The 13,065-nt window shown below is 42.3% G+C and overlaps 1 protein-coding gene across 1 annotated transcript; it reads left to right on the top strand.

Annotated features, from left to right (window-relative positions):
- The first annotated feature begins 553 nt into the window (after positions 1 to 553).
- On the top strand, positions 554 to 11,139 carry actr10 (actin related protein 10). The gene is made up of 13 exons (XM_048975001.1): positions 554 to 755; positions 4,607 to 4,679; positions 4,770 to 4,852; positions 5,110 to 5,218; positions 5,431 to 5,538; positions 5,894 to 5,961; positions 6,118 to 6,197; positions 7,538 to 7,573; positions 7,832 to 7,911; positions 8,034 to 8,107; positions 8,654 to 8,735; positions 9,184 to 9,385; positions 10,239 to 11,139. The coding sequence occupies exons 1-13, from the start codon at positions 679 to 681 to the stop codon at positions 10,418 to 10,420; spliced, it is 1,254 nt and encodes a 417-aa protein (XP_048830958.1). The 5' UTR covers positions 554 to 678; the 3' UTR covers positions 10,421 to 11,139.
- The last annotated feature ends 1,926 nt before the right edge of the window (positions 11,140 to 13,065 follow it).

The following is a 13,065-nucleotide window of genomic DNA, read 5'->3' as shown; positions in this document are numbered from 1 at the left end:
CTTATAGTAAATTGACAGAATATCTGAATTAATGTTCGGTTTATGCAACGCACTCTGAGCTAAAAATTAAGAAACATAAGAGCCTCCTCAGCGGTCCAGATCTTAAGCGATGACTGATGGTAGAGTGTCCGTAACTGTGGTTTGTTTTGATTTGGGAGTCCCTGGTTTAAGAGAGTTTGAACACCGTATTCCTGCAGGACATTAGGACTATGCCTCTGAAACGATATAATAATTTAACGGGTAAGAATTTATTTGACCACATGGTAATACTACATACAAAACCCTTTCAAACAGTCTTCCATCGCTTGTACAAGGGTTACCGTTGCCTTGCGTTCACTTTTGTAGCCTAAAAAGATGCCTGAGATTGTTATGGAAAATTGAGCCTGACATTAGCAATAAAAAAACATATACTCAAAACATTGAAATCTCCAATAGTTGTATATATTCCATTTAAAATTTTGGTGAGAATAAAACGCGAACAATTTAAATTGTATTTTAATTTTACTCAGGCAGATTTTTGACGCCATGGACGACTATGGAACTATGGGAGAGCTGTCAGATCAAGAAGGACCCCTCCCTGCTCGGTTAGAGAGCTAGGAAGCGGTGTGAGGGAGCGCTCATATCTTTCATTGATTTATTTATTAAGGTTTGCGTAGGAATTTAAAGATTTAATCTAACATGCCGTTGTTTGAGGGATTAGGAACAGGCGGGGAGAAAACCGCTGTCGTCATTGATCTGGGGTCAGCATACACAAAGTAAGTAAACATCGCGCACACAATTTAACGTCCCTATTCTGCATATCCATTTTGCTAGGAGCTTTATGTTTTCCTTAGTGATAGTTAATTGTACACGAGTCGTTTTTATTTCGTTCATTTCTAAAGAAGATTGGTATTCTAAATGTTTTGTCGCAACGGGTTTTAATTAAATACTAAAACTAGAATGGATGGTTGATAAAAGAAAATGAAGGTTTTGGCCTAAACTGGAGTATTTAACTATATGTATCTTATGATATCCAACTGTTGACTTCCACGCGAGGTCGCAGTGTATTTATATAGATATTGAAGTTCATTACTCCCTGTCACTCTTATTTTTCATTTTTCCCTTTATGTTATCATTTTGCACAAGTACTTCCATACATACTATTTCACTGTGTTGTGTTATTTTTGTTTGTCCATATGTAAATCTATATTTCATATGTCATTTTCTATACTTACAATCTTAGAGCTGCTAAACGGTGTTTTAGTTGTTTTTCTTAAAAACATGACTATAAAGATCTATTCAAAATCGGTATAATCGAAGGTATCCGCGTATTTAAAGAAATCTTTAAATGCAATAAAATATCTATTAATGTGGATGCACAGTCTATCCATAAATGAAACAGCAGATCGTGTTTTCTACACTGAAAACACCATTTAATCTGGCAAATCCGTTCCTTTGCTGTGTTTGCAGTTTTAATAATAAACAGTTCCCTGCTATACCAAATCTGTACCATCTTGGTGGTGTTTGGCTCAGCAGACTAAAACTGTCTGCCTGTGATTGAAAGGTTGCTGGTTCGTGCCCCAGCTTTAACAGAATAGTCAGATGCCCCTGTGCTCTTGAGCAAGGCCAATAATCCCCAGTTTCTGGAGCCTGTGTGCTGTTTCTGACCCTACGCTCTGACCCCCAAGCTTGATCTCACCTGTCTGTGTAGCTCATGGAGAGCAACACAGGGTAGGCGAAAAGCGAATTTCTCCACGGGGATTAATGATCATTATTCTGTTTTTTTTTCTTTTCTTTTAGTACTAGGAGCATCTTTGGATCTGGTGCTGCTAAATTTAAATATTAAAGTTTTAATTCTGTACAGCAAATATGACCTATGGTGATATCTTGATTTTTAATGAATATTAGCTGATACTGATATGCTAGCCAGTACTTTTTACTTCATTAGCTAGTTAGCTACCTCAGAGTCTTGACCATTGCTACTGGGGCTGTAATGGTACCCAACGGTACACCTGATCTGTACTGTTCACATTAGCAGCTTTCAGCTTCATCTTAGACCTGTGCAACACAAATATTGTCTCCAAAAAATACAAAGCATATAAAATAAATATCCATTATGGTGCAGCATTAAAAAATTTTGAATTCAGTGATCACTGGTCATTGTTCACACACCACAGCACACAGTGCACAACTACGGAATGTGTCCTCTGCATTTAGCCCATATGTGACAATGTGACATAGCAGGGGGCAGCTAATTCAGCAACCAGGGAGCAGTGCTTGGGGGCTGTACCTTGCTCAGGGTACTTCAGTGGTTGGGGATTCGAACCTGCAGTCTTTCAATTACAAGTGCACTTCCCTAACCATTAAGCCACCTTTGCCCACAAAAAGTACCTGTACTTGTATTCATATTAACACCTTCCAGCTTCACATTAGGACGTACGCACACATGCGTAGCGGCTCCGCTTCATTCGCCCGTTTCCGAATGTTGCTCGGGGGAAACACTCAAGGATTCTGTATTTGCTGTGGCGTTCAGTATATCTGTGTACCAAACCAAAAGATTCATGCAAAAACTTTTTGGTACAAACACGTGTACCGTTACACTCCTAATTGCTAATGTAAAAAGTAGGAATATCAACAGTTTTTTGCGTTACAAAAGAGAGGAATTTCCCAAAAGCGTTCACTGCACAAAGGTTGTCTTGGAGAGAGCGTTCTGCGCCACAAAACAGGGGAGTGTTTCCCAAAAGTGTCTTAGCGTAATAATCATTAGGTAGCACTTCTTCTGTGAATTTTATGCTGGGGAGTGTTTAGTGCCATAGTGGGCTCTGTACCCTTGATCAGAAGACCACTGGTTGAAGCCTCGGTCTCGGCAGAACAGTCACATGTCCGTGGGCCTTTGAGCAAGGCCCTTAATCCCCCCCCGTTCCAGGGGCCCTGCACATTGACTAACCCTGCGCTGTGACCCCCACGCTATAGAGAGCAAAATGGGGAAGGCAAAGAAAAGCACTCCAATGTAGTTGTACTAATGGCTAATAAAACATGTTTGTTTGTTTGTTTGTAATGCCATCCTCCATTTTGGAAATCCGTGTGGCAAAGCTTCTATTTTGTGTGTCTACTTGCAGCTTATGGACACTAGAGCACGAATCCCAGAAGCAGCAGTATCTTTAAGGAGGATTTTACCCCGAAAAATCGAATTTGACATTACAGATCGATGCTGCTGAATCACTCCTTACATTGACGCATCTTGATGAATCATTTATCTTTACATGCCTAGTTATTGGTGTCTGTTATTCAGGATAATACACTTTGTTGTGGACAGTAATCAGTTCTCAAGTGTCAGGTGCAGTGGTGGAAAAAGCCACACCGAAATATTACTCAAGTAAAAGAAAATGTCATCCAGTAAAATACTACCTGGTAAATACTACCTGGTAAATAATACCTGGTAAATAATACCTGGTTTTAAAGGTACTTAAGTAAAAAGTACTAGTCCTATACATTCAGATTTATTGATTTTTACAGAAAGCAACTTATCCATTGAATTTCAGTTAAGAGAGATTTGAATATAGCATTGCAAGTCACAATAAGGAAAACTGAATGGCATATTTTCGCTTGGAAGATTTTCAAATTGAACTGCAAATACCTCATAAACGCTTAAAACAAGATGTACAAACCAGGTGGAACAGTACGTTTTGCATGTTTCTAGTAGCCTAATTAAAGGTTTTTTTGCATACAATTTTCATTTGTATTTACTAATTTAAAAAAATAATATATAAAGTATAAGTAAAAAATGCTCTTGTATCGGAATCTGTATCGTATTGGCAGTTGTCTATCTGATCACAACTGAAAAAATGTAGATCAGCCCATCCCTAATTATAAATAGTACTTTTTGACCTCTTATAAGTGGTGAATGAAGCGATTTAAACCCTCGTCCATCCTACAGAAAATGACTGATTGTCCACCTCAGTCATCTTCATTAGTTCAGTAGTAGCTCTGGCACAGCTAACTTTGAATGTTAATAAAGTTGAAGAATTTTGGTATGTATATATATTGTGCATTTCTATATAAATATATATATAGTTTGTTCCATCTTCATAAAAACAATATAGATAAGGCGCACACATTCCCAGGATGAAGCAGTGGGAGGCTAAGGGTCTTGCTCAAGGGCTCAATAGAGTAGGATCACTCCTGGCATTCACGGGATTCAAACCAGCAACCTTCTGATGGCTGGCATAGATCTCTAGTCTCAGAGCTACCACACCAACCATAAAGATAATATGTAGTACAAAATAATATATAAAGAAAGAAAAATATTGCTCAAGAATAGTGGGGGGGGGAGGCGGGAAATCGCAACTCATATCTCACCCAGAATCCTGCAGCTGCACGTCAAACACACTGCATGCAACAATAGGCTTTTTATTTTTTATAAATTGGTTATGATGGTCCTGCAAAATATATCAGAATGAAAAGTCATTATTCGGCTCAGACTTTTAGTGAAGTGGAAGTAAATGTTGCTAAAATATTCAAGCAAAGTACAAATCCAGAACAAACCTACTTAAGTACAGTAACAGAGCATTTATACGTTGTCACTTTACACCTCTGATCAGATATCACTTTTATTTAATCCGCGCAGGTGTGGCTTTGCAGGTGAGACGGGGCCCAGATGTATAATTCCAAGTGAGATCCAGAAGCCAGGTCTCCAGCAGGTCAGTCTGCTTGCTGTACCATTTGTTTTTTTCTTCTCTAATCCATACATTGTTCTGAAAGTCACGTGACTGTGTTTCCTTGCTATACAGCCTATTAAAGTTGTGCAGTACCACATAAATACCGATGAGCTCTATTCCAACCTCAAGGAGTTCATTCATATGCTGTACTTCAGGTAAATAATATCTTTTAATTGTATCCTTTATTATCCTCTTACTTGCTAGCAATACTAAATAGCTGAGCTCTTCAGCGATTTGCTTGGCCTAGATTTCACATCCGGATTTAGTGATCTATGATTGACCCGCATGCTGTCCTCAGTCTAGCCATCAGCAACAGCCTATTCTTTCCAGAACTGACTATAGCCCAGTGCCACCATGATACTGGAGTTAGAATCACTGACAAATTGTCTTCACTGTGTCTCTCAATGTTTAGACATCTGCTGGTGAACCCACGGGACCGACGGATTGTTATTATTGAGTCAGTGCTCTGCCCCTCGCACTTCAGGGAGACCCTCACCAAAGTTTTATTCAAGCACTTTGAGGTACTGGAAACCATGTCTTACCCAGTACTATTATATGTTCTGTATTGATGCAGATCGGGCATGTTGGACAGGGAATTATATTTTTTGAATGCTTGCATTTGTTCTCTTCCTAGTCATTCCCATATAAATACCTATTTGCACAATTAGGCAGTTTTTATATGTTGCGCCGGAAGTTAATTTCTTTGTGTGTTAATGTTTTTTTTTGTTCCCAGGTCCCATCGGTGCTCTTTGCCCCCAGTCACCTGATGTCAGTCCTGACGCTGGGCATCAACTCTGCCCTGGTGATGGACTGTGGCTACACAGAGACCCTTGTGCTGCCTGTATCCTTGTACTGCTATGCAGGCTTTACCTGCCCCATAGATCTGATGGACACAGAGTCCAGTCATTGTTTTACAGGGTTAACATACAGGCTTAGATCTCCACCTTAGAAGAAGAGGGCGAGTTTAATTTTGAGTTCCCCATATTACAAATACAAATTTCTACACATTGCACCAGCTGTTGTGTGAGAATGTGCTGCATTGTATAAACCTAACTGAAGCGGAAGTTTAGATCGGCTCGTAGGCCTGTGAGCTTCAGTTCAGTGCCAAGTGGAATTACAGCTCCCAGTGCGAACTGCTCTCTGCAGTGTCAACTTTATATATGGCGAAGTATAATCTACCCTGAACGCTACCACAGATATATGAAGGTATCCCCATTCTGTCTGCCTGGGAGGCATTGCCGATGGGAGGGAAGGCCATTCACAAGTAAGCCTGCATGCGTAGCTGTCTGCCCTTCCAGCTCAAGGTGACCTCAGTGGGGGCCAGCTTACTGCCGACGTTCAGCGTCTGAGCTTGGTTTGAGCTGACTGTGTGTGTGTGTGTGTGTGTGTGTGTGTGTGTGTGTGTGTGTGTGATCTGCAGGGAGCTCGAGACCCTGCTTGTTGAGCAGTGCACCGTGGACACAGCCTCAAGCACAGGACAAAGTCTGCCAGCGGTCATTGGTAAGTGCGCAATCCCCTTCTGTCCACTAAGGTTTATGTTGGGTGTGCATCAGAAGTCAGACGAGTAAACAAGCAACTATGGGAGAATTCTTTTTTTTAATAGCAGTGGGTGGAATAACGCTTTAAACCCCTCAGTGGGTGGGAACCTGCTGCATCACTCATAGGGTATAACCCAATGGGAAACATTGAATTATCCAATGGGACGTGGGTTAATCTCGTCCAGCACCACCGGTGTGTGATAATTCTTAGTCAGTGCTGGCTTTATAGCCTGTCAGCTATTATAACCTCTGGCCTGAATTTAAGCATTTGTTGTACCGTTGTACCGGGACAAAATGTTTCTGTACAGCAAGCTGGATGTTTCTCAGCTGTGGAATGTCCACCTCTATCAGTAAATGCACAATCTAACAATCCTTCCTGTACGTTTAGTACCGGAACATTTTGAATTAGTACAGCGAGTAATTAGATTTGTCTAAACTAATCACCTGTATGAGGCCCTAGAGGCTGCACTGCTACAAAGTAACAATTTGGCTGTATATAGACACATTAATAGTGGCGTAATAGGATACAGATTAACACTAAGAAATGGTCCAAAAAAAAGCTGAAGGGTTTTTTTCTTCAATGAGCCATTTCATGGTTTAAATATAGTGGTAAAAAAATTCTGGACATTCCTTTCCGAAGATTACATTTTGCCTCCACAACATAAGTGATAATTCTATCTGCGAATTTCCAAAATATGTTTCATAATTGTTCTGTCAGTGTCCTTTTTGCTGGTGCTTGGCACTCAGTCTGTTTAATACTGCCAACCCAAATACGTTTATTAGTAATGATTTGGTTTGGTTCCTAGCAGCTCATTGTGTATCACAGATCTGCTTGGGTTTCAGAACTGCCCCCCCCCGCATCTTCTGAGTGGAGTCCATTTCAGCAAGATCAATTTTTATGGATCCTTCTGTGTTTTATATTCTGCTTCTCTGCAGCCTCCCATGTGACGGTCGCTGTCTGGCAGTTGACAACCATTGTCCCGTAGGCTCTCTTACTCCGCACAGATGAGGCGGGCACTGATGGTGGCCACTCTAGCCATACCTAAAAGGACCCCTTGTGGCTGTACTAATTAAATAGGCTTCCATTTCCTCTCACAACCAGGCACAATTAGCCATCAAATGCAGTCTGTAGGTGCCCCTCAAGTGTCTTCAGCCACATTCATTTAGCCAAATAAATGATTGTACATTCTTGTTAATGAGTGGATCAGTGAAGGTGTACCAATCAGAAAATGGAGACTGAAGCTTGTGTAATCGGATCTGCTCCCTTGTCTCTCACCGATTCCTTTTGTCTGCTGTTCTCAGGCTCTATTCCAGAAGAGGTTGTGGAAGACATCAAAGGTGGGGAAACGAGAGCAGGAAGGCCTTTGGAGCCTAATGCAGAGAGAATGCCTAAACAGGCTAAACGGATTGTCTGAGTGCTTATCTAACATTCAAAACATTGCATTGACGTTATGTGCCATTTCAAGCTTGTCTAAGTGTTGCTGAAGATTTGGTCTAGTATAATAATGAGAACACAATACGCATACGAATTAGAGGGGGAATTTAGATTGAAGATTTTCTGTGGACCTCATATGTCATACCTGTTCTGTCTTTCAGTCAGGACCTGTTTCGTGAGCGATCTGCAGAGGGGCCTAAAGATCCAGGAGGCTAAATTCAACCTGGAGGGCACAGCAGAGGTGGGGGGGGGAAGCAGGGAACAAAGCTGGGCCCTCAAATGACTTCTTGTTTAAGGAGTTTGTTTGACTGGCGTAAGTTGTGATGATGCTTTTAAGTGGCTGGTGTCTTTCTGCTCCCATAGCGGCCAGCCCCACCACCCGAAGTGGATTATCCTTTAGATGGCGAGAAGATTATACACATCAAAGGATCGATCAGGTAACTTCTCTTTATCTGTGCTGACCAATGGGAGCGCTTTAAGACCTCACGCTTCTGGTTTTCTGCGAATTCGGTGTATTCTAAAAATGAAAAGCTTTTGCAAGTTTACATGCAAATATTAGAGTTGCGTTTTTGCACCTGGAATTGTAAAACAAATTTATGCTTATTACTGTATTTAAGTACTATACAACACAGTATGGGCATCTGCGTGTTTGTTTTTATTTATTGAGGTCTCCTGGTTTATGGGGACACTCTCCTGGTGTTTATGGGGACACTCTCCTGGTGTTTATGGGGACACTCTCCTGTGATTCAGCTTCCTCCCGCAGTCCAAAAGCATGCAGTTCAGCTGAAGCAGAAACTTTAAATTGCCCACAGTGTGCGACTGAGTATGAATAATATGCAGCAGGACAGTGTCCCTCCAAGGGACTGTGGCACTCTGTGGGCGAATCCTACTCTTACGGACTGTGGTCAGTGTTCATATGAGCATTGTGTTTAGGCTACATTTATCGTGTTTGTTCCTTATTGGGGTCTTGCTTACTCTTGAAGGGACTCTGTCATCGAGATGCTGTTCGAACAGGACAATGAGGAGAAGTCCGTAGCCACCCTAATGCTCGACGCTCTGGTCAAGGTAGGACATCAAGGTGTTCTGTTCAGCATTTGGTTCATTCTACAATACTGAAAATGTGGCTGACTTTGATACATACAGAGATCTTCGCTAATGGTGTTCCTGGGAGTATTCTGTACTTTTCTGAGAGATTGCACAGGAAAAGCAGCTCATGGGGCGCCCAGCTCAAAGGTACCTTTGTCAATAGATAGGAGGCCCCAGGCTGTGTGCAGCGTCCCAAGTCAGGTCTGGGGTAATCTTTCTGGTTCTACCTGGAGAGCTGGAAGCGATGCCAAGCAGACTTGATTACGGATCTTAAACAATCGCATCCTTTTGGGAGCGGCGTCCAGCGGGGTGCCTTCAGGTCATTCGTGGCAGGACTCCAGAAGTTCGTTAAATCATTAATGGAACGGCGGGCAAGTTTATTTTCCGGTTCTCAGCCTCCCAGTAATGTAGCCGGCCCTCCCCGCAGTGCCCCATGGACACCCGCAAGGCCCTGGCGGAGAACTTGGTGGTCATCGGGGGCACAGCCATGCTGCCCGGCTTTCTGCACCGACTCCTGGCCGAGATCCGCCACCTGGCAGACAGGCCGCGCTACCGCCAGGTGCTGTCCAGCAGGACCTTCCGTGTGCACAGCCCCCCGGCCAAGCCCAACTGCACAGCCTGGCTCGGAGGTGCGTACCCCCTGCCCTACCCCATATGCCAGTCTCCAGGTCTTCTACTGTTTGCCCTTGCTACAAGAACCCCCCCTTCCCCCTCCAAGTTTGCCTCCCTGTCTTGAAGGCTTAATTGAACTTCACCTGCTTGGAATGGATCCACTTTGGGGTCATTTCCAGTCTGTTTTTTACTCCTCAAAAAAAACCTCCCGTATTTTCACTTTTTATAATATTATTTACAAATCAAACCATGCATAGTTTTAATAACAAAATAGGCTGTGCTGTTGTATATATAATAGAATATTAACCACTTGTACTTTATTTGTATACTTATCTTCTTTGTACTGGGTGTTGCTGAACAGCTAAGCTTTCCAGTGCACTTGTTACATAAGGCCAAGTCTCTCAGAGGTGGGTAGTTCAAGTCCAGACAGTAAAAAACCAGACCAAAATTTTGTTTCAACCAACCAATTGAATATAAAGAGTCACAGAGTACTCAGCTGGTTGGTTGGAACAAAATCTTGGTCTGGATTTTTACTTTCTGGACCTGAACTTTCCACTTCTGAAGTCTCTTGAATGTTGAATCTGTACTTGAATGAGAATATGGAACTTTTGGTATATAGCATGTCCATTTAGATATTCACTGATGGTTTGCCTGGAAGCAGCAGTGAAATGCCAAGTGGATATCAGATACGCTCACAGTGTCTAGGTGTGTCACTATGTTTGGTCTTCAGTAACAGAACACTGCTCTCATTCATTGTGTTTCACCCATCAGCAATTTAGTGCATGACTGGGTAGAATATGATACTGCAGGGTCGAATTTTGCATGAACAGCTGACGCTCCTGCATCCTTCCTCATCCTCCTCCTCCTCAGGTGCGATATTCGGGGCTCTGCAGGACATCCTGGGCAGCCGCTCCATCTCCCGGGACCAGTACAACCAGACGGGCCGCACGCCGGACTGGTGCTGCCTCAGCAGCCCTCCCCCAGAGTCCCTGTACGACACCGGAAAGACAGCGCCCCCGCTCATGAAGAGAGCCTTCTCCACGGAGAAGTGAACCTGCCCCCCCTCTACCCCCAGCTGTGAGCTTCCTGTTACTGAGCACCATTGCTAGATTACCCTTACATTCCACCAGTCTTGCTGACCTGTAAACCCATGTCTGATCGGTAATATTGCTGACTGAGCGGTCACTGTAGCACTGTGCTGAAAAACCATCAGCTCCTTCTAATTTAGTAAACATTACAAATAAATTTTACAGATTTGCCATACTTCATATTCGCTTGACGTTTATGGGGTGACCTAAGTCAGTCAAGCATCGTAAGCGTATCTGCACAGTGGACAAACTTTTCGTTGCGTCATAATCTTAAAAACATTTTGACGTTTTTCTTTCTCAATTTTTAACACTACTATGTGTATAACTAACTAATTTGAAATGTGTGACTTATTTAAGTGTCTGATAGTGATAATGATGGACAGCCCAGTGTTTGGCAATTGAAATAATCGTAAACAAAAAAATCTCGACAAATACAACTTGCTGAGTGTTTTTTTTCCTTATACTTTTGTATTTGAGAACATGTCATTGGTTGTTTCTGGTTTTGACCACTGGTTATGCAGTGATACCTACACACCAAGAGAATAAAAAGTAAATCATTAAATAAAAAGAGATCAAAAGTAACAGAAGCAATCATGTCAGGTAGCAACCAGCTGGTTGTGCTGGTCTTCCCAGTGCTGTGTGATTATACTGGGCTTGCTGTGGATTAAATTGTAATAAGACAAGGTAAGAAACTTTATTGATCCCAGGGGGGAATTCTGGAATGAAACCCAGTATTGGTTTGTATTGAAGTAAACTTTTGTTTTGCCTAAATAGCTACTTGGAAAGATTGCTGTAGACTGTCTGACTGACAAAACTGAGTGCTTCACACAGCAGTCTTGCTGTTTGTTACAGGAAAAAAACAGAAAACTCTCATTTAATTTTTTGATTTGCTTGCCGCACATTAAACATTGTTTGTGCCACCAGAATCTAAAAGTAAGTGAAATAAACCATCGGGCACCACTGATCCATTTGAAAAGCAAGCTTAGGATTGTGTAAATGGTCAGAAAAGAGGGTGCGTTTCTCAGAAAGGGAAAGACAAGGATCCAACATGCAGTTGTGAAAAAGAATATCCTCTAATGAAACTGCACCGAAGGCCATTTGGCCTGAAATCCTGTACTGGGTCCGCCGGGGCAGAGCTCCAGTGAAATGAACGTGGAGTGTGTGGGTGTGTCTCCCATCAGGCCAGCCAGGACACTTGGCTGGTCCCATGTGACACGGACACGTCACACTCATTATTCTGAAATACAATGTCAGGCTGAAAACTCAGGGTGCAGCTTGCTGCCTGGTGAAGCTGTGCAATTGTGCTGGGGGGGGGGGACAGGATGAAGGCTTCTACTCGCTTAGGTCTACAAGACGGCGTTTTGTCTTCCCACTGTAGCGTTCTTCAAAGCAGCCTGTAAAGTTGCAGGGCAGGATTTAATATTTCATTGTATGAGTTGCCAACGTGATGCTTTCATTTCTAAATTAATTAGGCTCTTTATAAAGCAACATGAATTTTTATGGTCCATTGCTTTTTTTCTATTTTCTTATTAATACTGACTTTCTTGGCAGTCTTCATTAATGACTTCAGTGCCCAGATCTGTAGTTGCTTAGGTTCCTGACACACACACACACACACACACACACACACACAAGTTGGTCTTCCTATCTAAATGGGGACCATCCATTCATTTCTATGGGAAAAACCCTAATCCTAGTCACAACACCCTGACCCTAACCCAGCCCTAACCTTAACCATCAGTAACCAACCCAAATACAAGACTTTTGGCACTTTTACATGATTGATTGCATTCACAGATTTTTTTTTTATAAAACTGAGGTTATCCAAATGGGCACCTGAAGAAGTGTCCCCAAAAGTAAGGAAGTTTCAGGTTTTACCGCACTTTGGGGACATCTATGCAAACACACACATGCGCACACATATGTTTGTATTCATACCTTTATGGGGACCATCCATTCATTTCCTTGGGCAAAACCCTAATCCCAGCTCTGACCTTGACTATATGTAACCACACAAAATATAAGACTTGACATTTTCAGTTGTATTTACAGATTTTTATAAAATTGAGTTTCTCCTTGTGGGGAATGGAAAAATGTCCCCAGAAACTCAAAATAAGAGATTTTTAATCACATCCTGGAGGACATTTGGTCCCCACAATGTAAATTATACGTAACACACACATGCACGTGCCTACCTCCCTACCTCACTTTCTCAGGCTCCTTTACTTTTCAACTTGACTCCTTCCATGGAAAGTCACCATCCCCCATAAACCAGTCACCCTCTGTCTGATCCATATGTCATGTGGTCATGCTGAGGCTCCAAGCTAGAGAGATCCTCACCGCATATTAAAGACACACGACACAGCCAGTCACTGTCCGGGGACCTCGTGCAGCTAAAACCAGGGTTTCAGCTGTTTTTTGACTGGTATGTTTTCCATGTTTCTTTCAGAAGAGAAGATTTTCCTTTGTTCCTCTAGCTCTTACACGCTCCTACAGTAATTATGTCACTATGAGAAAAGTCACCTGACATGTGCCTCTGGGGGTCAATTTGACCCCAGGGTAGGCGTGAGAGCTGGACTTCATAGTTAGGAACTTTAAAATGATCATTT

This window comes from Brienomyrus brachyistius, chromosome 14 (genome assembly GCF_023856365.1).
Source record: "Brienomyrus brachyistius isolate T26 chromosome 14, BBRACH_0.4, whole genome shotgun sequence".
Lineage (NCBI taxonomy): Eukaryota > Metazoa > Chordata > Actinopteri > Osteoglossiformes > Mormyridae > Brienomyrus > Brienomyrus brachyistius.
This window is presented reverse-complemented; position numbering and strand designations above follow the sequence as displayed.

What these genes read in the sequence shown, in the direction of transcription:
- actr10 (XM_048975001.1), top strand. Translation starts at nt 679, where the DNA reads ATGCCGTTGTTTGAGGGATTAGGAACAGGCGGGGAGAAAACCGCTGTC. An exon ending in ATTCATATGCTGTACTTCAG is followed by an intron (nt 4,853 to 5,109) that starts GTAAATAATATC and finishes CTCAATGTTTAG; the next exon opens with ACATCTGCTGGTGAACCCAC. An exon ending in CAGAGACCCTTGTGCTGCCT is followed by an intron (nt 5,539 to 5,893) that starts GTATCCTTGTAC and finishes ACGCTACCACAG; the next exon opens with ATATATGAAGGTATCCCCAT.